The following is a 26,021-nucleotide window of genomic DNA, read 5'->3' as shown; positions in this document are numbered from 1 at the left end:
AATTTAGGTGGAGTCTTTGGTTCCTCATTAGGAGAAACCATCAGTCCTTCTGTGTTTCTGGATTTGGGATCAGGCCTCTTATTATTTACTAGCCATGCTATGAAATACCACACTCTGAATATCAACTTTATAATTTCACCAGTGAAAATATGCGAAGTTTTGCAGAATTTCACTGCTGTTTGGAAAACAAAGAAGGGGCATCACAACAGCCTTGCAGAGCACAGAGTAACACGAATATGCAACAAGCTTGCTCTTAAAGTGGATCACTGTCATCCCCAGTGGCCACTGCCCAATATGGAGAGCACTGAATTCCATCATATTCTTGAGCCTGATGACCATGACTTGATGACTTTGTTTCTCGATCAAATAGAGTATTAATATGTCATACTAAACAGAAGGTTTTTTTCTCAGGGGAGTGTGCATCTCTTAAGATACAAAAATGATTACTGTAAGTTGTGATTTAAATGATATTGGTGAGTTACTACTGTATAATAATATATAATAATGCATTCACACTATAGATAAATATGCTGTAATATGCCATTTGTAAAGAATGGTTCTTAAAATGAAAAGAGCATCTATATGACTTGTTTAGATCATCTCAAACTTTATCTTTATTATAAGTATTACAATCTTCATAGGTTGCAGTAGTAATATTTATATTATACTTCCAAAATCTTTCTGTGAATATGACTGAAATATTATTGGATATAACTTTTTTAAAATTAGACATCTATTTTTTTTGTTTGTTTTTTGGAATAGCTAGATAGTAGGATAAGCATTTTTCTTAAGATTGTAATCCCAGAAAGCTGTCTTACACCTAACGTATGATATCCTAAGAGATATTAATGACATTTTTATTCTTTCATCTGTAAAACAAGGGTGCTGGAGAAGATTTTTTAAAGCACTTTCCCAGTTCTTACATGTAATAGTTTCACAGTTATAGCTTTACACATATGAAGGAAATGTGTACCCCTAATTGGATCATGTATTATAATTGTGGGCTTTCCTGGTGGCTCAGACAGTAAAGAATCTGCCTGCAATACTGGAGACCTGGGTTCGATCCCTGGGCTGGGGAGATCCCCTGGAGAAGGGAATACCTACCCACTCCAGTATTCTTTCCTGGAGAATTCCATAGATGGAGGAGCCTGGCAGGCCACAGTCCATATGGCTAATGCTTCATCTGAATTATAACTGTATTATACTATTGGGTGGCTCCAGAGAAGGCAATGGCACCCCACTCCAGTACTGTTGCTTGGAAAATCCCATGGATGGAGGAGCCTGGTAGGCTGCAGTCCATGGGGTCGCTAAGAGTCGGATACGACTGAGCGACTTCACTTTCACTTTCCACTTTCATGTATTGAAGAAGGAAATGGCAACCCACTACAGTGTTCTTGCCTGGAAAATCCCATGAATGCAGAAGCCTGGTAGGCTGCAGTCCATGGAGTCGCTAAGAGTCGGACATGACTGAAGCGACTTAGCAGCAGCAGCAGCAGCATTGGGTGGCTCAGAAAGCTTGCTTGAATTTTTCCGTAAGTTGTTATGGAAAAAATGAGTGAACTTTCTGGCCAACTCAATGCATCAAAAGTTTAATTCAATTTAAAAATCATGTCCACGTAGAAACAAACTGTATTATAGTATACTATTGGGTTACTCAGAAAGTTCATTTGGATTTTTCCATAATATCTTATGGAAAAATCCAAATGAATTTGCTGGCCACCCAATATATCAAAATTTTATTTCATTTTAAAGATCATGTCTATGCAGAAACAAGTCCTGGGTAGTGTTAGCTGAAAAGAACAGGGACGATAGAGTTCATACTGAACATTTCTTTCTCTTGCTTTATAGGCAGCTTCTTTAACTGTGGACTCTTGTTCTGAGAACCAAGAAGCAGGATACTGCACTGTTAGTAATGTGGCAGTTTCAGATGACTGGTAAGTAAAACTATTAGTTTGATCTTTATTATTAATTAAAATTCAAAATGAAATTATATTTTACAATAATTTTATCATGCTAAGTATTATATAAAAGTTGAAGATATTTTGTCCTCTCTAAAGGGATTTTCATACTAAACAACAAGAAGTTAATAGTCTACAAAATGTGTAAAAACGGTATAAAAATGAAGTGGTACAGATGAGGATAAAGCTAGAGAAAGGAAAGCTTAACATAGCCTATCCTCTTTCAGAAGGTCCATGAAATAGTTGCATGTGACCGGGGTCCTGCAAGAAGGTTAGGAAAAGGATCCCATCCTCTTTTAAATGTATTTTTGAAAGTTGTATGTGACAATGATTGACAGATATTTTTCACTAGTGCCTGGAGGTGAAATACAATCTTACCTAAAACATAAGTGATTTTTATAGAAATAGTTACAGAGAGAGAAAAAGAAATAGTGATACATCATCCATTTGCTTTAATTGACTTACTCGATTCCTTATTATCTCTGTGGTGAAGGAAAAATGTAATCTGACATTAATATTAACATTGTTACTTCTACTGCATTCTATTTTCCTTCTGATAGTATGCGCCTTCTCAAAAACTTAACATTGTTATATACATCTCATTTGACTAACTGAAAATATTATTTCCACTAGTTTTGTAATTTTCTGTACCCTGAAAAGTCTAACAATCCTGTAGGTATCTGTTTAGAAAACATGCATCTGTAAGTAATGTTTTCCATTGATATGTACTATGTCTTAATATATGCCAGGAAAAGTTACAGTCATCCTTTCTTAAACTAAATATTGTACGGGAATCTACTGCATGGATACTAATATACATGTCTTTCCTTTCTTATTTTCGATTGAAGTATAATTAAGTTACAATGTTGTGCCAATCACATATGTTTCCTTTCTTATGTAGGACTCTGGACGTTCAGCCTAATCGAGTCACAGTTGGTGGTATTAGAGCACTAGAGCCAATCCTTCAGAGGAGAGGACACGTAGAAAGTCATGATTTTGTCGGGTGTATAATGGAGTTTGCAGTCAATGGAAGGCCTCTGGAACCCAGCCAAGCTTTGGCAGCACAAGGGATCCTAGATCAGTATGGCAACCTCATTTCTTACTATTGTAAAGAAAACTGTAAATACCAAAAGTGTGTGATAATTGAGCATCAAAAGATGAAATTATTGTGCTCAAAGCTCCAAAAATACCAAGTGTTTTATGCTGTTTTGAATTTTAAGTATTTCCTTATAGCTGTGAGATTATGGGAAGATATATGCATGTGTGCATGTCTGCATGTATATACTTTACATAGTTGTGAGAAGTATATGAGTTAAGTAAGTAAATCACATAAAAAGGGACCTGGCACATAGTAATATATAAGGGTTAGCAATAATGTGTACAAAATTGATTAGAGAGTAAATAGTTTTACATTTAAATATACTATTCCCTTGGTCTGGCTCTAGACTCAAATTAAGGGAGAAGGCAGATCCCTGCTCTTGAGGAGTTCTTATTCTCTTCAAATTCCTGATTACTAGACTCTAGCGCAGCCATAATTAATGCCTGGCAATATATTATATTCCCCTAATTTACTTTCTCCTTCTTCAGTAGCTATATCATGCCTCTTCTTTACACAAACTTCAGACATCATCTCTTGCATCGTTTTCCCAGCTAATGAATTTGCTTCTTAACTTGCTTAGAAAATTGAGGTGGATAAAAGCAAAACTACCCAAAGCTCATTTCTCCACAGCTGCCCATGCAGCCTGTAGTCCACCCTGTAGCCTATCACTGAATGAATTGCTCCTAATTCTGAAAAGACCAACCCCCCTTTTACACCTAGACTTCATCTCCCCAAACTTTCTTAAAATAACAATCCAGCTTTCTAAACAATGTTTTTCTTATTTCAATTTAGGCTACTATTTCTTCCACTTCATAGTTTTAAAAAACTTTGTTATCCTATTTTCCATTTTTCTTCTATCTTTGTCAAAGTGACCCAAAACCACTGTGTTGCTAAAATCAGTGGTCAAGTCTCCTCTTATTTGAACTTCAGCAACACTGAGAACAATGCTATTAGTTTGTTCACCAGCACATGATACAAAGTTGGTTTTCTACTCTCATTTTTCTCATCTTAACTTCTGTTTTGTATCTGTATTCATTAAGTCATTAAAAATTTTTTAAGTCATTTTATATAGTCCTTGGTTTTAAGTACTGTCTCTAAAGCTGGTAACTCTGAAATATTTATCTTAAACCTGACCTGTCCTCTGAACTTTACCCTCATATCTGACAGCATACATAATATCCAAGGTGTATTTCTAACAAGTCTTTCAAACTTAATTTTAAGACTGGACTTCTGACCTTCCTTCCCGACTCCTCCCAAACCCACTCCTTGTATTTTGTCTCATCTCAGATAATAATAACTCAGTCCACGCACTTGGTTCACCACAATTTCTATACCACCTTTGACTCCTCTTTCTGACAAAATGTGGTATGTCAATCCACCAGCAAACAGCTGCTGCTGCTGCTAAGTTGCTTCAGTCGTGTCCGACTCTGTGCGACCCCTTGGACTGCAGCCTACCAGGCTCCCCCATCCATGGGATTTTCCAGGCAAGAGTACTGGAGTGGGGTGCCATTGCCTTCTCCAACCAGCAAACAGAATGAGGCTTAAAAAACAGAAGTCATGTCAGTTCACTATATTTAAAATAGGTAATCAACAAGGACCTACTGGATAGCATGAGGAATTCTGCTCAACACTCTATGATAACCTAAATGGGAAAAAATTTTGAAAAAGAATAGAAATATGTATATCACTGAATCAGTTTGCTATATACCTGAAACTAACACAATATTGTCAATCAACTCTATTCCAATATAAAACAAACAAAGAAAAAATTAAAGAAAATAAAAACAGAAATCAGTTCTTACCCTGACTTATAAGACTGACCTCCCCTTGGTTGACTGACCTCAACCAAAAGGACCTGGGATGTAAAAAGGCATAAAGGCAGTTTATTTGGGATTTTCAGATTGCAATTTAAGGGTCACATATTCCAGAGGAACCCAAAGTAATGTCCCATTGGAAAGAAAATGAACAAGCATTTTGTTTGTTTATTTGGTAGGAGAAAGAACGAAATTAATGCAGGCTTACACAAGTTGCTTATCAAAACTTTGGACTAGAGGGTAAAATTATTCTACATGTCTGATTGGATTCTGGAGCACACCTCATTTGTTACTAGAGGAAAGTGTATTTTTTTAATCCAGGGAAGGTCTAGTTCTCAGCATTATTCTTTCCTTTTTGCAATTCAGCAACTATTCAGCAGTTTTAATGTAGTGTTCAGCAAAGGTCCAGCATGGACAGCAAGCATGGAAGTCCTCGGGTCACGTCCCAGCCGTGTCTGGCATAGTTCTTTTCACATCCTTGTCTTCCTTACCATTATCTACCTCTTCTCCTTGTTCACATCACTGTTCTGACTACATTCAGCCATTTGGTGTTCCTCAAACATGCCAAGGACACTTTCACTTCAGGACTCTCTCACTTGGCTCTTTCCTCTGCCTGGAATGACCTTTGACCAGATATACTTTGCTCTCTCACTTTATTTAGGACTTCATGAAGACAAATCCTTCCTTCAGTGTCTAACCTCTAACCTAGAGATCCAAGAACATCCCCAAAATATTCCCAGTCCTTCTTCTCTGCCTTAATTTTCCCACAGAACTTCCTTCTTTCTAAACATACTACACATTTATCTAAAGTTTTTTGTTTGCCTCCCCTACAAGGAAAAAAAAAAGTATTCCATGAACACATGGATTTTTTTCATCATTTTATCTCCATGCTTAGAACCACGTTTGACATGTAGTAGCCATTCAGTAAAGAATAGTTGCATGAGTCATTTAATGGAGGAGCTGGGTACTCAAAAAAACATGTAGCCCTGAGAGCACATGAACCAAAGTGTTTATTTGACCAAGAAGTGTTGCTCAATTAAGAATTACTTAAAAAAAGAAATTACCACCTCTTTCTTTACTGTTTAAGATGTTTGGCTTGATCTTGTCTTTTATGAATGAGGCAGGGCGTATGTTACAAGGCAACTTTTAGTTTGACAAAAAATTGAGTTCATGAAAACTGAACAGGTTAATAAAAGTTTATATGTAACGTTATCAAATTTCTCCCCCTGCCGGCTTTGTGCTCTGTGTCTTTATTCTGATTTTATTTTAGGTGCCCCAGACTAGAAGGCGCTTGTACTCACAGTCCCTGCCAACACGGTGGCACGTGTACAGACTACTGGTCGTGGCAACAGTGTCATTGCAGGGAAGGACTGACTGGGAAATACTGTGAAAAATGTATGCAAGCTATTTTATCTTCCACTGGAAATTCTAATGGCCATACAAAGTATAAATATATGTACCTAAATATGTACTTGAATTAAAAGTATTATGTTTTGATGCTATTGAAAATATTAAATGGGGAATAATTGGTAAAATACGGTGACATGTCCTCAACCCAATTCATGTTCTCAACCCAAAGGAGCATGAAATCCTTTTAGAAATACTTACTAAATATGTCCTTAGTTTTCATTTTATAAATATATCAGTTAGTTATTTTTGTTTTACCTATATAGGAATGCTTGGAAATGTACAAGACCAGAGCTATATTCAGGATTTGGTTTAGTATTATCTACCTTTATGGGATATTTCTCTGGTGAACATGTTGTGTTTGGTTGAAAAGTAAAAGTACTGAATTGCTGAACACTGAGTTCAAAACATGCAATGGCAATAAAATCTATTATAGTTAAAGGTGATAGTTACATTTTAAATTGGAATTATTGAAATTGGTTTCAAATATTACTTTTCAAATTCTTCTGTTAGTTATTTGCTTCTAAATTGTAATATTATTAATAAGATATTATTGACGTTCACGAGTTCATTAGAGAATACTTACTTAGTCGCTTCAGTTGTGTCTGACTCTCTGCGACCCCAAGGACCATGGCCAGCCAGGCTCCTCTGTCCATGGGATTCTCCAGGCAAGAGTACTGGAGTGGGTTGCCATTTCCTTCTCCATTGATGAAGTATGAAGTGACTGAAGTGAAGTCACTCAGTCGTGTCCGACTCTTTGCGACCCCATGACTGTAGCCCACCAGGCTCCTCCATCCATGGGATTCTCCAGGCAAGAGTACTGGAGTGGGCTGCCTTTTCCTTCTCCATCATTAGAGAATGGAATTCTCTAATTTTGGGCTGTATATGACTAACTCTAATGGAATCTTTTAATAGAATTGCTTTGTTGTCAGATAAGTGGTTACTACCTAAATCATTGCACGTATCTGACCACTTTTTAAGTAGTCATTTGATTCTGCTATGAGAATGAATAAAAATTTATGATTAAGTATATAATCAAAAAGATCTGAGTAGCAGAGGTATGTTTGTGTTTATTTAGGATAAAATCAAAACACAGAAAAAGTGCATTTTCACATGATATTTTTTTAAAGTAATGAGTAGTAAGTAGGAATCTAATTATATTTGGAAAATAAAATGCCACTCACATGAGAAAAGCCTGTGGTTATTTTTAAAAAATTGAGGTATGATTCATACTACATAGTTTACCTTCTTAAAGTGTACCGTTCACTGCTGAAATCTTTTTGAGCTCATTTTCTTCATGTTCTTTCTTTAGATCTGTTAGCTATAACACACTTAAGTACTTCAGAAGTGTAAAGATTTATTAGATTATGAAAATATAATATATATGATAATTATACATGGTCACAAATTAAATCTATGTACTTATTAGTACTAATAAAGTTAGTTGCAAATATGAATGTTTGTTACCTTTCTTTGTTCAAATTTTCCATGTTAGAGACTTTAAAGATTATTCATTTTAGAAACACAGTGAAACTTATCACTAAATTTTTCAACTGTGTATTTTTAAAGTGTAAGCTGTCTCTCCAGGTATTCATAGTGTATATAGCATGTATCAAATATTTTAATGAATATTTTCTAAATGAATAATTTTAACAATATGTTTTACATTTCATGGTTCTGACATAGATTTAAGCATTTGAAATCAACTCACACAATAATTCTCAAGTGGCAATTATTTTCTCAGAGGAGGATTAGGGAACACTGATTCCAAATCCTTAATAATTTCATTGTTCGGTTTTATAAATTTTTGTCACCAAAGAAACTGTAAGAAATGCCTGTTGGATGCATTCATGTTTATCTTTCTTTGTTGTCTTTCAGCTATTACCCCAGACACAGCCTTATCATTAGAAGGCAAAGGGCGCTTGGACTACCACATGAGTCAGAATGAGAAGCGGGAATATTTGTTGAGACAGAGCATCCGAGGTGCCATGTTGGAGCCTTTTGGTGTGAACAGTCTGGAAGTAAAATTCAGGACAAGAAGCGAGAATGGCATTTTAATCCATATCCAAGAAAGCAGCAATTACACTACTGTGAAGGTAAGATAAAAGCTAATGGTGACTTCATTTGATTAGACCGCCTGCTGTGTCATGGTTTAAATCACTTCTCCCATAATTTCTATCCTTTTCTTTACAACCCATTAGAGTTCCGACTAATGCTGGGCACTATTCCAATATCATCTATCTTAACTATTCCTCAGGCATTGGCCAGAGTAACAAAGATCTGAATGGTTTGGTTTCTAAACACTTTTGTTTAGAATAGAGACCACTGCTGGGTAGGCCAGTAAAGAAAGAATTTGTTGCAATCTATTTTGCCAGACAAAAATTTATATTGTTTTTAACCCTACTTTAAAACAAAGTAAAACCAAAAGATATGTCTTTGAAGTGGAAAAAATAGTTTTTTTCCAAGAATTATTCCAAACACTTATATGTATATATTAATTGGCAGGACAAGAATAAAATTTTTTTTTGAAATTTTCTGCCTTTATTCTGGAACATATTTATATTTGATTCACTATCCATGTAACGCCTGTGAAATTAAATATCTTTGGGATTTATTGTAAGTAAAATTTCAGTTAGCTTCTCCAAATAATTTCTAAATAAATCTCTAAATAAATATTTCTGCAACATTATATTTCATGGTTGATTTATCATTAGGCTTTTTACACATCTTTTTTTTTCTCAGCTGTAAATGAGTTATATATATAAAGTATATTATAATTCTGCTTGTAATTTTTATATTACCAGCAGAATTACTAGAATTTATAATAATAAATTCTTAAGAAAACAAACCCATATTTCCTAAATTATTTCTACTTATATATCAATATTTTGAAAATTACTAAAAGCTTAGTTTATAAAGAAGGAAGCAATATACTTAGAAAATTAGCAGGTTCAATTCACATACAATGCTAAAATAAAAACAGACATTCACCTCTAAACTTCAGCCTCTTTATTCTCAAAATTTCTCTCCATCCAGGAGAACTCTGGTTGGTACGTGGCCTCTTGTTTTGTCGCTAAGTCATGTCTGACTATTTTGCAACCCCATGGACTGTAGCCCACCAGGCTCCTCTGTCCATGGGATTTTCCAGGCAAGAATGCTGGAGTGGGTTATTTCCTTCTCCAGGGGATCTTCCCAACCCAGGGATCGAACCCGTGTGTCCTGCATTGTCAGGCACATTTTTTTTTTTTTTTTTTACTGCCACCAGGGAAGAATGTATATACCTTTAAATATTTAGTACAAAAAGAAATGTTTCTAAGATTCTCATAATTTCCCTGGTCTAGCCATTCCCAACTGGGGGTGATTTTGATTTGGCAAAGCCTGGAAACATTTTTTATTGTCATGGTTATTGGGGGCAGGGGAGAGGGGCAGTACTACCGGCTTCTAGTGGTTGGGAGTCAAATATGCTGCTAAATACCCTTCAGCACACAACACAATACCCTGGAAGAAAGAACCATCCAGTCCGAAAGTCAGTGCTGCTGAGACTGAGAAACTCTGCCCAAATCCAGTTGGAGAATAACTTCAAGTTATAATTTTACCTCCATTATTGAAACAAAGAGCCCAGTTCCAGACGTAATAGAGTAACTGCAAAACAAAACACCTAAGTCACTGTTTAATGGTATTTGGTGCTTATAGTTTTCATTGAAAAGTGTATTGGAAGTAAAGAAAGCAGTAGACTTGAATATTCTTACAAGAAACATTTTTTATATGCATTGAGAGGCTTTGACATTGAGGTCTGTGCATTATCTGTTCAGCTTCTTCCAAGTCCTCGTGCCATTTAAATGACATATGAAATATTTCTGTATGTTATCTCTTTAAGCCAAGACATACAAAAACAATGTGCTTGGAGAAATCAGAGACAGAATATTTTTCTTCCTCAAGGAAGAAGCTGAATGTCAGGATCCATTTTTACCACCATAAAAATCTTGCATTTCCAACAGGACAGCAGCATGCAACTTCTCCAGATTTTGTTACATTGGTAGCAAGCACTTGGAGATTTCTTTTCTTCCTGAAGGGAAATTGAATCAAAATAATGACTAATGCAGGCCATTCACATTTCCTTTGTATGAAAATTTTGAAAGGTAGCTTTTCAGAGATTAAGGGGTTTGGCAGGTAGAGTAAATAGATTAGGAAAAAACAACAACAACAGCAACAACAGTGATTAAGGAGAACTGAACAGACAGGAAGAGAGTGACTGTTGTAAGCAGGCAAGTTACTTGGATGACAGCAATACGATCTGCTTATCCGGGCGAGGAAGCTAGTTAGAATGTACTGTTACTTATCAATTAGTTTATCAGTGACCACCGGTCCTGGTTTTCTTCTTTCCTTTTTGGCTCAGTTTCTGACAGTTGCTTTCTCTCTCTCTTTCTTTCTTTATTCAGATTAAAAAAAAAAAAAAAAAAGAGGAAAGAAAGAAACTAAGGAGAGAAAAATTCAGAGAGAAAAACAAAAGAAAAACATTCTTATGTATCATAGGTTTTACACTGTATTTAAAGTGTTTCACATATGTCTCTTCTTTCCCCTCACTTGATTTATCTCCTTATTTGGAAATGTAATAATGCTAGGCGATGGACTTTGTATCTACTCCAAATCATTCTGGTTTGGGTATATAGTTTGCTTGTTTTTGTTTTGAAGTAAGGCCAGGTATGCTGTACAGACTTGGGATGATTCCAAGCCCTATAGAGTCAAAAATAAGTAAATAAATGAGCAAATGAATCAATGAATAAATAAAACCAAGCAAAAAATGCACATGATATTTTGACAGCTAGGGTGGATGGAAGAGTTAGGTAGAGTGTTATTGGGGAGAGGTAGAACATGAAGAATGTTGTAATGGAAGCATAGATTCTTATTCATCCTACTCCACACATGGTGTGTTCCATGGACCTTTTCACCAGAAATTGGTCAAATGAAATAATGACAGGTTGTGATCAATTAGGAGAGAAACATGAAGCTTAGAGAAGTCTTTTCGGAAGGCTTCTTTCCAAAAAGGACCCTGGCTAGAACCTAAGATGAATTGCTATACTTCCTGTGTGTTTCATGAGACTTTGTCCATTTGATGATATTACTGTCATTTAACCACAATTTTCTTTTTTTTTGTCCTGGGTTCAGTATTGGGATATATTATTATCTGGAGAAACAGCTTTAATAAAATATTTCATTATGAATAATGTATGTAAATGTGTTAGGCATACTTTCCACAAAGTAAAAATGAACTCATTTTTAGTTCTACCAGATGTGTTTGTTGCATGTAGAAATAACATTTGATCTGAATGACAAAAAACGGATCCATCCTTTCATTCCCGTCATTTGATGCTCAGTGCCACTTTATCCTCTGGCAGTAGTGACGGGATTATGCTCTTTTCATCCTGCTTATAAATTATTCCATTTTCTAAGTGTCTACTTAGAAAACTGGAAACCTGGGAGCTGGAAACTGGAGTAAGAGCCTCCTGTTACCCAATGTTCTATTGGGCAAAGTAAAAGAAACCAAATATTCCTTAGATAAATATTAAAAGACAGCCAAAATAAAGACTTTCCCAGACACCTCATTATTAAGAACTCACCCTTTATTCATCACACTTGTCATCTCAATAAATGATATAAATAATAAGCATGATTTAAAAAAAAAAATAAAATTCCAGTGTGTAATAAATGACAGGTAAAACAATGTATTTATGCTTTTACTTTTCCAACTATGCTTCATTTTTAGTTACTCACTGATTTCTCTTTTTGGATATAGTTTTAGTATTTTTTGATAGCTGTGGGCCATTTACTAAACAATTTTTTTAACTTGCAATTGCAATTAAAAAAGAAGTAATCATAAAAATGTGTGATTTACCTATCCTAAGAGGAGTATTCACCCTATTATTATCTCACTTGTGTTCTGGAAAATGAATATATACATCTTGAAAAACTAGTTATAAATATAAGAATACCCTGAAAATTATTAAATGTGAACCTATTAAAGGTAAAGGTACATGTTACTTAAAATTGTAAAGTCAATATAAGTAAATATACTCTCATACAGCCAGACTCAAGTATTCTCTCTGCTTTAAGTTGGTCAGTGTCTTAGTTTCTTTATACTTCTGCTTTTATTTAAGCATATCATAGTTTAATTCTACATTATTTTTAATATGTTTTACAGATTAAGAATGGCAAAGTACATTTTACATCAGATGCCGGAATTGCGGGCAAAGTGGAGAGAAATATTCCTGAGGTCTATGTTGCTGATGGCCACTGGCATACTTTCCTAATTGGGAAAAATGGAACAGCCACAGTGTTGTCCGTTGACAGAATTCATAACAGAGACATCATTCACCCTACTCAGGATTTTGGTGGCCTGGACGTGCTCACTATATCTCTTGGAGGAATTCCTCCCAATCAAGCTCATCGAGATGCTCAAACAGGTAAATGCTTGTGCTGAGTGGAGGCACAAAAGAAAGGTAAAATTGTTCCTATAAAAGTAGCTAGATGCCTGATAACATCCTTTAGGAATACTCCCTGGAGAAGGGAATGAAAACCCACTCCAGCATTCTCACCTGGAGAATTCCATGGACAGAGGAACCTGGCGGGCTACAGTCCATGGGGTCGCAAAGAGTCGGATACGACTGAGCGATTGACACGTCCACTTTTACTTTTCAAGACCATCATAAATATCTTTAGAAGGTTAGTAATAAATTATTGGCCATCACTTTCTTTAGCCATTTTCTACCAAGTTCATAATTCAGTCCAGGATGTTTTGATCCTTTTCTTGTGCACTGAACATTTATTTATACATTCATTCATTTACTCATTCATTTGTGCATTCACACAACAGATATTTACAGAGCCCTGTAGGTACTTGGCGTGAACTACAATGATGGACTCTCCATAGAATGCATGCTCCTGTAAGGAAGACACACATCAATCAAGTCGTTACACAAGGAAATATATTATTTTAACCTATGATAAATGATGTGAGGAAGAACATAGAATTCTAAGAGATTGCCAAAAAGGGAGAAAGGGAGACTTCTCTGGAAACTGACATGAAAATGAGGATGGGAGGGAATGAAAAATTAATTTGTATTGATGAGAACGAAAGGGGGAAAAATAGATTGTCAGGATCACAGAACCCACAACACTGAGGACTGATGTCACCAATAAAGATGAAGTTGGAGAATGACAGGTCTTCTAGAGCATGTGGCAATCTTGATCTCATTCTTGGAACAGTAAGAAGTTAATCACAGGAGTATCAAAATTACTGAAAAATACCTGAAAAATTAATCATCGAAGTATCAAAATTAGATATTCAGTGATAGTAAAGATCTTTTGGGTTACACTCTGGAAAGTGCATGGGAGAAGGACAAGAGGGGACTTGCATAAATTAGCTGGAAGATACTGCAGTGATCTAGCCAATGTATTTTGTGAGGATTGACTATGTGGTGGCAGGATATTTACAAGAAGGAGATAAGGAATAATATCAGGAATGAAAGTCAAATAAAATGTTAATGATTTTGATAAAATTCAGAGAGGTTTCTGACCTTCCAACTAGAAGAAGGGTAGTGCCACTACGAGAGAAAACTGCAGAATGGTACAAAAATAAGCACATCTATCAGGAACATCAAGATTTTGGTTTGGGGTTCTCTGAGTTTGGAGCACCTTTGAGAAAGGCCTTTGGGTTGATGTGCTAGAAATCCAGAGTAGACCAGTTGGAGATACATCTTTAGGAATTACTAGTGTCAAGCAGCCGGAGAAGGCTATGGCACCCCACTCCAGTACTCTTGCCTGGAAAATCCCACGGATGGAGGAGCCTGGTGGGCTGCAGTCCATGGGGTTGCTAAGAGTCGGACACGACTGAGCAACCTCACTTTCACTTTTCACTTTCCTACATTGGAGAAGGAAATGGCAACCCACTCCAGTGTTCTTGCCTGGAGGATCCCAGGGACGGGGGAGCCTGGTGGGCTGCCATCTATGGGGTCGCACAGAGTCGGACATGACTGAAGCGACTTAGCAGCAGCAGCAGCAGCAGTGTCAAGCAGGTAACTGAAGTACTGGGCGTGGATGTGATAAGCAAATGTGAGGGTGTAGACTGAAAAGAAAGCCTAAGGCCTTACCTTGAGTAACTCTAAGAGTCAGTGGTTGTTTAGTAGAAAATGAGACAGAAAGGGGACTAATTCATAGAAAGAAAACCAGGAGAGTAGGAACAAAAGCAGATGTCCCAGGAGCTTATGGAAATGGGAGGGATGTGACACTAGGTTGGAATGATGCATCAAGTAAAAGGAAAATTGACAAATGCATGACCGAGTAACGTAGTCAAAGCGTGAAAGTTAAAGCCCACATCATGATTAGTTCTTACATATTTAACTTGTTTTAGAACATGGACGCTAATTCATTTGGCTGTTGTAAGAAAATAAGCCAATGTAAATCACGCCCTTTTGTGAGTGGCAAGATATATTCTTGAACTCTGTGACTGGAGTGTTAGCAGTATTAGCACACAAATATTTGTCTAATAAAGTCTTTCTCAAACATTTTTTTTTTTTAAATCACCATCACCTAAAGAGCTGTTTTAGACCTTGTTTCCGAATCCCTGCCATCACTCCAGTATGAAATGTTAATGCTACAGGTATATTCTATATCTGCCCTCTGGAAGCCCACAGGCCATGGTAATGGCTAAGATTTTTCTTTTGTTCCTCAGGAACTTATGTTCAGCTCCTTGGGAGCAATATCACCTCCATTAAAACCGCAAGAGCTAATGATTGAAGTTATTGGCCTATTTTGGTTCTTTTAAAGTATTTTTAAATTAAAATTTATTTGTATGTAATTCTTTGTATATAAACTGTAAAAATAAAATCAATAGATGACTGGATGAAAGGAGAGATAAATGAAAACTCAGCCTGTTCAAGCCCTTCCTAAATCTTCAGAAAGAGCAGGATCCCATCTATCTGCTCCACCTTTTGGTCATGGCAGTCTTACGCATCTTGCTAACTTACATCTAACAGGCACAGATTTATTGCCTTACAACTGGAGGATGGCTGGGAGGTTGTGGTTTCTCAACTCCCATGATGTGATTGCAGAGCTTCCCTTTGCCAGATGAGTGGAGCCTTTTAAGCGTTTGGTTTTCCCTGAAACACCTTACAGCTCCTTCTTGGCCCTGCAGGGTTTGATGGCTGCATCGCTTCCATGCTGTATGGTGGAGAGAGTCTTCCTTTCAGTGGCAAACACAGCCTGGCCTCCATTTCTAAGACGGATCCCTCTGTGAAGATTGGCTGCCGCGGCCCAAACATCTGTGCTAGCAACCCGTGCTGGGGAGACCTGCTGTGCATCAACCAGTGGTACGCATACAAGTGCGTGCCCCCCGGGGACTGTGCCTCCCACCCGTGCCAGAACGGGGGCAGCTGTGAGCCAGGCCTGCACTCCGGCTTCACCTGTAGCTGCCCGGAGTCGCACACAGGGAGGACATGTGAGATGGTGGTGGCCTGTCTGGGCGTCTCCTGTCCTCTGGGGAGGGTGTGCAAGGCTGGAAGCCCCGGAGGCCACATCTGTGTCCTGAGTCCGGGCCCCGAGGAGATCTCCCTGCCCTTGTGGGCTGTGCCCGCCATCGTGGGCAGCTGTGCCACCGTCCTGGCCCTCCTGGTCTTGAGCCTGATCCTGTGTAATCAGTGCAGGGGCAAGAAGGCCAACAATCCCAAAGAGGAGAAGAAGCCGAAGGAGAAGAAGAAAAAGGGAAGTGAGAACGTTGCTTTCGATGACCCAGACAACATCCCTCCCTATGGGGAGGACATGACTGTGAGAAAACAGCCCGAAGGGAACCCGAAGCCAGACATCATTGAGAGGGAAAACCCCTATCTCATCTACGATGAGACCGATCTTCCCCACAACTCAGAAACCATCCCCAGTGCCCCTCTGGCTTCACCTGAGCAGGAAATAGAGCATTACGACATCGACAATGCCAGCAGCATCGCCCCTTCGGACGCCGACATCATTCAACACTACAAGCAGTTCCGCAGCCACACCCCGAAATTTTCCATCCAGAGGCATAGCCCCCTGGGCTTTGCCAGGCAGTCCCCCATGCCCTTGGGAGCCAGCAGCTTGACGTACCAGCCTTCCTACAGTCAAGGTTTGAGATCCAGTTCCCTTAGTCACTCTGCTTGCCCGACTCCCAACCCTCTGTCTCGACACAGTCCAGCCCCTTTCTCCAAGTCCTCCACTTTCTACAGGAACAGCCCAGCCAGGGAACTGCATCTCCCTATGAGGGATGGAAATACTTTGGAGATGCATGGTGATGCGTGCCAGCCTGGCATTTTCAACTATGCCACGAGGCTGGGAAGGAGAAGCAAGAGTCCTCAAGCCATGGCATCGCATGGCTCTAGACCGGGGAGTCGCCTGAAGCAGCCCACTGGGCAGATCCCTCTGGAATCTTCTCCACCAGTAGGGCTCTCCATTGAAGAGGTGGAGAGGCTCAACACGCCTCGCCCCAGAAACCCAAGTATCTGCAGTGCAGATCATGGGAGGTCGTCTTCAGAAGAGGACTGCAGAAGACCCCTGTCCAGAACGCGGAATCCAGCTGATGGCATCCCGGCTCCAGAATCTTCTTCTGATAGTGACTCGCACGAGTCTTTCACTTGCTCAGAAATGGAGTATGACAGGGAAAAGCCCATGGTATATACTTCCAGGATGCCCAAATTATCTCAAGTCAATGAATCAGATGCAGATGATGAAGATAATTACGGAGCCAGACTGAAGCCTAGAAGGTACCACGGCCGCAGGGCTGAGGGGGGACCTGTGGGCACACAGGCAGCAACGCCGGGGGTTGCTGACAACACACTGCCCTTGAAGCTTGGGCAGCAAGCAGGGAATTTCAACTGGGACAACCTTTTGAACTGGGGCCCTGGCTTTGGCCATTATGTAGATGTTTTTAAAGATTTGGCATCTCTTCCAGAAAAAGCAGCAGCTAATGAAGAAGGCAAAGGTGGGACAACTAAGCCAGCTCCCAAAGATGGGGAGGCAGAACAGTATGTGTGAACTCTGCGTACTGGCATTATAAAAATATAAAAAAACAAGAGACAGACCATCGTAAGGTTGCCCACTAGGGTGGGTCACGTTTGCAAAAGAGGCCAGTAGGGACTGGTTGTTGGAGGGAAAGTTAAAAATAATAACCACAATGCTGCTGAAACAGACTCAAAACAACTCTTTTAATTTAAATATGCTTGGTTAAATTTCTTTGCCTGCATGCATTGTATTTTGTAACTAGTTATGTGGCATGCAGCATTTGGAAAGTTTTTTTCCCTTATTTACCAGTGTTTGATTTGTGACTTTTGAAATGAATACCGTTGCTAAAATGAACTCGTGCTTTAACCTTGGGTATGTGTATTGTTTCCATTGTATTATTATTGTCATGTTTTGCATTGCAAGATCCTCGAGGTTTAACCCATCTTTGTAAAGTGTAGAAAGAGCCCTCCTATCCTTAATTGAAAGACTAAGTATTAACACTTTTCAGAACTATAGATTCTGTATTCAATGTTGCTCTGAAATGTCTGAATAATTGAATGTTTTTCATGACAGTGGGTACTAAAATTAAGTCATTTTGTTCCGCACTTTAGGACTTTATTTTTTACAAAGTTTTGTTAAAAATTCTGAAACGTTTTTGTAAACAGTTTTGGTCTTCAGACTTTCATCAGGCTTCCACTTGGAACAAAATGATCGCATGTTGTCACCAGGACACTGCCGCTCTCCTGTAAGGAATGAGGTCCTAGCAGCACTTCTCAGAGACATTTTTTAAACTTATTTATTGAAAAATATTCTATGCTTTTAAAATTTTAAAGAATTGACCTAAAGAAAGCCTATAATTGGACTTAGTTTTCAACCATTTAACATTTACCCCAAGTACCCAGTTTTTATAATTTATATAAAGTCAAATTTCAACATGTCTTACTTTCTGTCATTTTGTAGATCCTTTTTTTTTTTTAATACCATGTAAAAACTTTTCTTTTTTTACACCGAAGCTGTGTTTTTGATACTGATATTTTCCTATGCTGAATATTTTTCTTACTTTCAGGGAAGGTAAGAAAATACTTTTTTTTACATTGTTACTTATGTAACGTTCATATTTTTCACAGTTTGATATTTGTAACATACTGTATGCTTTCTACTTTTAAATGCCAACAATAGAATTAAAATATTTATTTAAAATACTTTGCATTCATAGAGTAATTTTAATTTTTCATTTTCCCAGACTCTTTCCATGCCCAATTGAGAAAAGTCTTCACTTGTCAATAGAGTATGGCAAGTTGAATGATATATGGGCAACATCATTTTCTTTTTAAAAACATGAATATGGATGATTGCCAGAACAGATATTTTAAGGTTGCTTTAGTGCATTCCTACCTGTCAGAGTTCTTGGACTTCCCTAGAGCCTAATGAGTCTAGACTAAGTTGGGTCTTAGGAGACTGTCTTTGTTATGAACCTGGTTTAAGCATTCTGGCAATAAATGCTTGGAAGTTCCCAGTAGAGCATGTTCACTAAAGGCCAGCTTTCAACCAGGCCTATAATAATAGAAGAGGCAATGAATTAAAGCTAATTATGGAAAAATGTCTGGGTCTCATTTTCTCCAAGGATTCAACTCCAAATTTTCTATACCCAGTGGTGGTTAGGAAGAATGACAGTGAAAACTCTGCTTATGCATACCTGTCTTTAATTTATTGATCATTCTGCTGCATAAATTCTAAACAAATTTTACATGCTATCTTAGCCAAAACAAACCCCTATTTTCATTTAGTCACCCATGAGTGAAACAATCCAGGTGAAGAGACGAGCCTAGAACAAACCCACGGGTGTATAAATAGCTGTATCTGAAATAACAGGACTTCTGCAAATTATGTCACAACCTCAGAACTTTTTGTAATTAAATACCTGTCCCATACCTAATATTTGCTGAGAATATTATCCTCTCCCACTGGCTGTCTCTTACTGAATAGAAATTTTAACAATCTGTAAAAGGTTTTAGTATATAAAATATGGACAAGCCTTTAGTAAATAAAATATTTTAATAATAACAGATTGAGATATGTACCAGAATTATTTTGTTATTTAATAATGTTGAGATGATTATTTTTCTTCAAGTAGAAAATAAAATGTTAATATAACCTAAATTATAATATTCATATAACATGATTTTGGGACTAAGTGTAAGATGTTAATCTAATTTGGGGCAATTTTTTGTCACCTGGGATGAGCCAACATGTTTTAGTATTTCCCTATGAATTTTAGTATTATGAATTTATGCACCAAATATGGGAACATGTTGATTGTTTTGCATAACTCAAAACAGGATACATCTTTTTTTTCCAAGAAACTCTGAAGCATCTCAATGTCCTCAAGGATATAAACTCTATAATTGAGAACAGAGCTAAAAGTAAAATGATAAACATGATTATAGCTCAGAGTTAAGGGTGAGGAATCTTTTGCCAAGATTCTCTATTCTAATTCTCTAAGAATTCTTTGTGAGATAGAGAATTACTATTCCCTTGATTAATCAATCCCAGTCTCTGCGTAAAACAGGATTTTTATTGGAAAATTTCTAGTCTTTCATCCTTCTTTAAATGTTTTCCATTGAAGCAAGAACAGTACTTACACTGTATTACAAAACAAATCAGAAATGTAGGGAATGAAATTTTGACTCAGATGAATACTTACTGAACTAATGAAGTGGCATAACATTATTCTAGTGAAATGGGATTGAAGACAAATTGACAGGGTAACATGCATGCATGCTAAGTTGCTTCAGTTATGTCTGACTCTGCAACCCCGTGGACTGCAGCCCACCAGGCTCCTCTCTCCATGGGATTCTCCAGGCAAGAATACTAGAGTGGGTTGCCATGCCCTCTTCCAGAGGATCTTCCTGAGCCAGGGACTGAACTCGCGTCTCTTATTGTCTCCTGCTTTGGCAGGTAGGTTCTTTACCACTAGTGCCGCCTGGAAAGCCCTGTCAAGGTAACAGTCCTCACAAATTAATCGTTAGTGGTGACCTGCTTCACAATAAATCCACGCCTTCAGAATGTTAATCCAGCCCTGCAAGGGTACATTGGATTGCCTGGAATATAGTCACTCTCTGGGGCTCTTGCTGCTGTCTGTTGTAGAGAAAACATTGCTTTCTTTCAGGTGCAAACAGAAAATACCTTAGTGGGCTTGTTGCCAGGAAAGGCAGCTTGGGGTTACTCAGCCACAAGATCTGTAGGCTTAGATTGGTGACACTGTGCAGGACTCTAGTCACTCAGCTCTTAAGGAGGACATTGCTATTCCTGTCAAGGCCATTTCTGAAATTCCCTAAGTTAGCTGATTTCATTGATCACTTGTTCAGATACGTTCAAGACATTTGAGGAAAACAGCATCAGAAGGGACTGGAACACAGTTTCTGCTTCCCATGCTGCTCTTAAAATCTTTACCCATGTGAAGGGTGATGAGATTAACTGACAAACTATTGAAAACTATGGTCTTTATAAATATTTTATTTATAAGAAAAAACAAACTATATCACACTGTGACTTTATTACTTCCAGAAAACCCATCTACGAAATCACTATGTTCATGCAAATGCTTTTTTATTTACTTGAATTCAGCATTATGATAAAACTAATGTGTAAAATGTGAAAATGATCGCTAAATTTTGAATCAATAATTCAGCAATGCACTTTTCCTTTTTCCATTATTTTATGTCATAGATTCAATTTAAAAAGGACTAACATTCCAAGATGACTAAATTTACATTCCCCTTAGGAAAAATAAGCCTAGAAATGAAATGTCTTTTGGCATACATTTATTAGAGCTTTCAGTGTGAAATAAAATATTAAAGTCTATGATTAATCTAATATGTATTCCTTAAAGATATTTTGGGTGTAATGTCACATCATTAGTAATTTATATGGTTACCACTACTGAGCCATCCAGCAGTTTTAATAGTTTATCAGTCCAAGAGTTATAGATCAGTATTATACATTAATCCAGTATTTTCATTTATTATTAATAAGGCAAAAGGCACTAGTTTCTAATAAATTTTGGTGCTTACAATTTTCATGCATACAGATGAATATCAGTGATTCAATTCTAACATGACCTATGCATCTATGATAATAACTGCAAACAAATATACTTTAGACCAAAGACCATGAAGTACAGCATTCTCTGTCAACAAAGAAATAGAGATATAAAGAAGTTCAATGTCCTGGGTGAATCCATTTAATCACAAACAATATTAAGTTTTCTCCACATGTCAGGCAGTCTTCTAGATCATGGGGTGAAACAAGAAAGAAACTAGACAAAGAACATAATGATGGAACATAAAGTTTTATTAGATGGAGCTAAAAACCCATCAATAAATGACAAATACAGCAATCATTATGTACTGTCATGTCTAGAGGAGACAAATGCTTGCATGCCAACTAAAGCAGCATAAGGGCTAGATGCTGACATGGCAGTGTGCATGCTACTTCATTTTACTTGGCCCTGCTGTGAGGCTTGTGGAATCTTAGTTCCCTGACCAGGGATCGAACCCCGGGCCCTCAGCAGTTAAAGCATGGAGTCTTAACCCCTGGACCACCAAGGGATTCTGGCATGCTATTTTAAATGGGTTGGTCAGGGAGGGCCTTTCTCGGGAGGTTACATTTGAGCAGAGGGCTCAATGAAGCAGAAAAACAAGCTACGGACACGTGTGGGTGATGCTGTTGCAGGCAGAGGCAGTGGTATGGGGAATCCCCCAGTAGGAGATCATTCCATGTTCAAGGAACAGCCAGAGAGTCACTGAGGCCAGACCATTGTCAACACATCAACAAAGACTGCACCACAGAAACCTTCGGGTCGAATGGATGTGAGGGTAAAGAGTAAGAATGATAATTCAGAACAGGCCCAGAGACAGAATGGTTGTTGAAGCAAGCCTTCATTTGTGTATATTCTCTTGCCAAATAAGTGCATCTCTAAATGCGAAGCAAGCCCTGCTAATGTGGGTGTGTGCTCACTCTGCATTGGCGTCTAAGATGCAAAAGACAAAAGGAGAGATGTTTTTAATTGAGATGAATGTCTGTTAACTGGTTGATTCATCCGATCTCCATGACCAATCCAAACCGGTAGGCGTATTAATAAGAAGCATATACAATAGTAAAGTAACCTATTTCTTTCCTGCTGAGTCATTGATATATCTGAAGTATGTAATATTTACTGATTAGAAGGCTGTATAAGTTTTAATTTTAAAAATTGACTTCTATTTTTACAAAGGGAATAATTTATGAGGGAAATATTTCAAGTGGGAGGAGATAGATTTATATCGGTGGGAAATAATGGCAAATGAGATATCTGTAAGACAGGACAATAAATCTATGCCTAAATTTTAGGCAACTAAAGCTTGTCCAAATATCTTATAATGAGTCTTTGATCATACTGAGTGCAGTTAACCTCCATCTTCACATTATTAATAAACTTTTTTTTCAAAGTTTGTTAGAATTTTAAAAAGGATCCAAGTTGAGTGTAGTGAACCAAGATTAAGATATAAAGATGTACTCTTGGCATTTACCAGAAAAACTCTTGGAAGTTTTTTATGTACATATGAAATATGTACAATGTACACATTTTATACTCATAATTATTTTAGAATTCACATAGACAATTGTGACAAATGTGTGACTGGCATCATACAGGTAACTTAAGGACTCTTCGTATCTCTTAAAAGAATATGCTGAACGGATGGACAGATTCATCAAATCCTCTTTGTCATGTGATATATTCAAGGTAGAAATACTTGTGAGAGAATCTCCATATCTGAAGATATATAATGAAAAAGACCCGCAGAATATTTAAAAACACACTGTATAAAGGGACACAATTTCCATGTGATCTATTTGGATACTTACAATTTTATTAGTTTATGAATCATGTTGCCAGAGTCCCAAATCAGTTTGCAAAGTACAAAGTGCAGTCATGATGGTCTTCTGGCAGAAAGTTGGAATCTTAATCTGTGTACCATTCTAGCCCAAATAAAATAACCACCAATGTACAAAGTTCTTTGGCAACGTCAATGAGTTCCCTGTTTCAAATTGAAACCATATTGTGTGTGGTACAGATGTTGATCAAAATAAGGCTCTGTTTTGCCACAGCAGTCTGCTCACTGAAGTCATCCTTTCCTTACTCTATTTGCAGTCTTAGACCAGAATGCTATGGAGAGCAGAGCTATTAGTGCTTGATTTCAATGCTGAAAAGTAAGACACCTAAGGAAATATCCCTTTGAAAGTGAAAGTGAAGTCGCTCAGTCGTGTCCAACTCTTTGCGGACCCGTGGACTGTAGCTTACCAGGGTCCTCAGTCCAAGGGATTTTCTAGGCAAGAATACTGGAGTGGGTTGCCATTTCCTTCTCCAGGGGATCCTCCTGACCCAGGGATCGAACCCGGGTCTCTGGCATTGTAGGCTGACGTTTTACCGTCTGAGCTAGCTGGGAGATATCCCTTTAGGAAACAGTGTAAGACAATAAGTACAGCATAGCCTACTCCAAAAAATGTGTTAATTCTTTTAGAGCTATGAATCTGAAGATGTCATGTACTGAATCTGGGGTGATGCTCATCACAAAGTCAGAAGATAAGATGGACTCTCTATGGAACATGGCTTTGGATAAACAGAGAATGAAAAAATGGCTGCCCTCTTTGGCTTTGGGAGAACTGTCATCATGAAGCTTGATTTGATGATCTCCACTAACAGGAAACCATTCATGTCTTTAACATATTTCTTCCAACTGATGCAAAAGGCTTATGATTGCGCGTGCTGCACACACTGATAACTGGATCTGGAGAGTGAATCAAAACCAGGATCTTTTTCTTTTTCTTTTAAGTTTTATAGATAGCAATTATAGAATAGTGTTTCATGCAAGAGAGTGGTTTGGACTGTCAGTATTATAAGACAGGAAAAGTACGTTCACATTTAAAGTTGTCTTAATTTATGCAGCTTCAGATCAAGAACAGAATGAGTCCAAAAAATGTTCAAGAAAGTTTGAAGTGGCAAAGTCAATTATCCATAATTTATAGGCAGCTTTTTATCCAAATTAAAGCACAGTTCTTGGCCACTCTGCATTTAATGGGCCCTTCTAAATAGATATTTGTGGGACATCAAATTAAAGTATAACTACTCCCTATAAATTAGTCAGTAAGTGGGTCTTAGTAATGCATATTTTCAAAAATTTGTTCAGTATTGTATGCCAAGCTCTGGGAAGAAATTGGTGAATAACGATGACTTTTGCCTTCAAGAGGCTTGACATTTTTTGGTGACTCTTCTTTCCCAAAATACTTTAAAATTTGCATAGTTCTGTTTTCAAAGTATTATTTCAATATTTCCAAAAACATTTCCATTTGTACTCAGGTGTGCTTTACATACATTTTTTTGGACAATTGATATCATCAATAACCTTCTAGGGACTTCCCTGTCGGTCCAGTGATTAAGACTTTTGCCCTCCAATTAGGGTACACAGGTTAGAGATCCCTAGTCAGGGAACTAAGATCCCAGACAGCCTCCCAACCAAAAAAAGCAACACAATAAACAGAACTAAAACAGAAACAATATTGTAACATATTCAATAAAGAGTTTACAAATGATCCATATCAAAAAAAATCATAAAATTGTTTTAAAAATAACCTAAACTTTGGTGATCTGCATTTTCAAAAGTTACAAAATAATAGGTTTATTGAGTTTTTAAGAACACAAGTTCTTGAACTAAGGAAATTTGCGAACATCTTTCAGCAGTTCCTTCATTGTCTAATTATGTAAGACTTAGTTAAAATTCTTGGCCTTTGATAGCTTTTGCTCTGAACTAACCATTATCAGCTTTGTCTCATCCTTTACCACTTATTTTGGAACTGGTTCATTTTATTTCAGGATTGTACTTTTTCACAGAATTTGGTGTCATCCATCCTCAGCAAAAAGTAGGTTATCTAGATTCACCATGTTTTGCTGAGTTTATGGCAAATAAGGCTGAAGTATAATTTGGGTAAAATGACTGAATAATTACCTCTGATAAGTTGTCTAGCTATCTCAAACTTCCATTTGCCTTCCAATTCCAATGCTTTTAATTTTTCATTTTAATTTCTCTGGACCGTATTCAAATTGTCATATGATCCATTTTTGGCTGCATTCTGTGGAAAGGAAACATTCAAAACTGTGAAGAAAAAAAGAATAACCAAATGGTTCATGGTTTTTTTTTTTTTTTGACATTTTTGATTTTACAAACATATATTTTTTCTAATTATTCTTAAGAAACTGAATAAAATACCTCTATGTGTCTTTGTTTTATCTGTAAATTTCCTCTGGAGTATTCAATATAATTTTAAATTATATTTACATTTTAAAACTTTCATTTTAGCAAATTGCATATCTCCTAAAAGGTATTGCATGAAATAACTTGCAAAAATATTTTTATAGGGTCATTCATCATCATGTTGCTGCTGCTGCTGCTACTAAGTCGCTTCAGTCGTGTCTGACTCTGTGAGACCCCATAGACGGCAGCCCACTGGGCTCCCCCGTCCCTGGGATTCTCCAGGCAAGAACACTGGAGTGTTCTTCTCCAAAGCATGAAAGTGAAAAGTGAAAGTGAAGTCACTCAGTCATGTCCAATTCTTCGTGACCCCATGGACTGCAGCCTACCAGGCTTCTCTATCCATGGGATTTTCCAGGCAAGGGTACTGGAG

The 26,021-nt window shown here is 37.4% G+C and overlaps 1 protein-coding gene across 2 annotated transcripts in view; it reads left to right on the top strand.

Moving 5' to 3' along the window:
* Positions 1-25,534, top strand: part of FAT4 (FAT atypical cadherin 4) — a 190,843-nt gene extending 165,309 nt beyond the window's left edge. The window contains exons 12-17 of one of the 2 annotated variants that reach the window (XM_019977566.2): positions 1,849-1,934; positions 2,860-3,039; positions 6,142-6,266; positions 8,157-8,374; positions 12,478-12,739; positions 23,864-25,534. In XM_019977566.2, coding sequence (XP_019833125.2) covers positions 1,849-1,934; positions 2,860-3,039; positions 6,142-6,266; positions 8,157-8,374; positions 12,478-12,739; positions 23,864-23,871 — 879 coding nt within the window. In that variant the 3' untranslated portion in view covers positions 23,872-25,534. Of the gene's footprint in view, positions 1-1,848; positions 1,935-2,859; positions 3,040-6,141; positions 6,267-8,156; positions 8,375-12,477; positions 12,740-15,468; positions 18,503-23,863 lie in introns of those variants that run through there. The other variant, XM_019977565.2, reaches the window with a different exon arrangement.
* The last annotated feature ends 487 nt before the right edge of the window (positions 25,535-26,021 follow it).

Source organism: Bos indicus, chromosome 17, assembly GCF_029378745.1.
Source record: "Bos indicus isolate NIAB-ARS_2022 breed Sahiwal x Tharparkar chromosome 17, NIAB-ARS_B.indTharparkar_mat_pri_1.0, whole genome shotgun sequence".
Taxonomy (NCBI): Eukaryota; Metazoa; Chordata; class Mammalia; order Artiodactyla; family Bovidae; genus Bos; species Bos indicus.
Note: the sequence above shows the minus strand (reverse complement) of the source record. Positions and strands in the feature narration are given on the sequence as shown.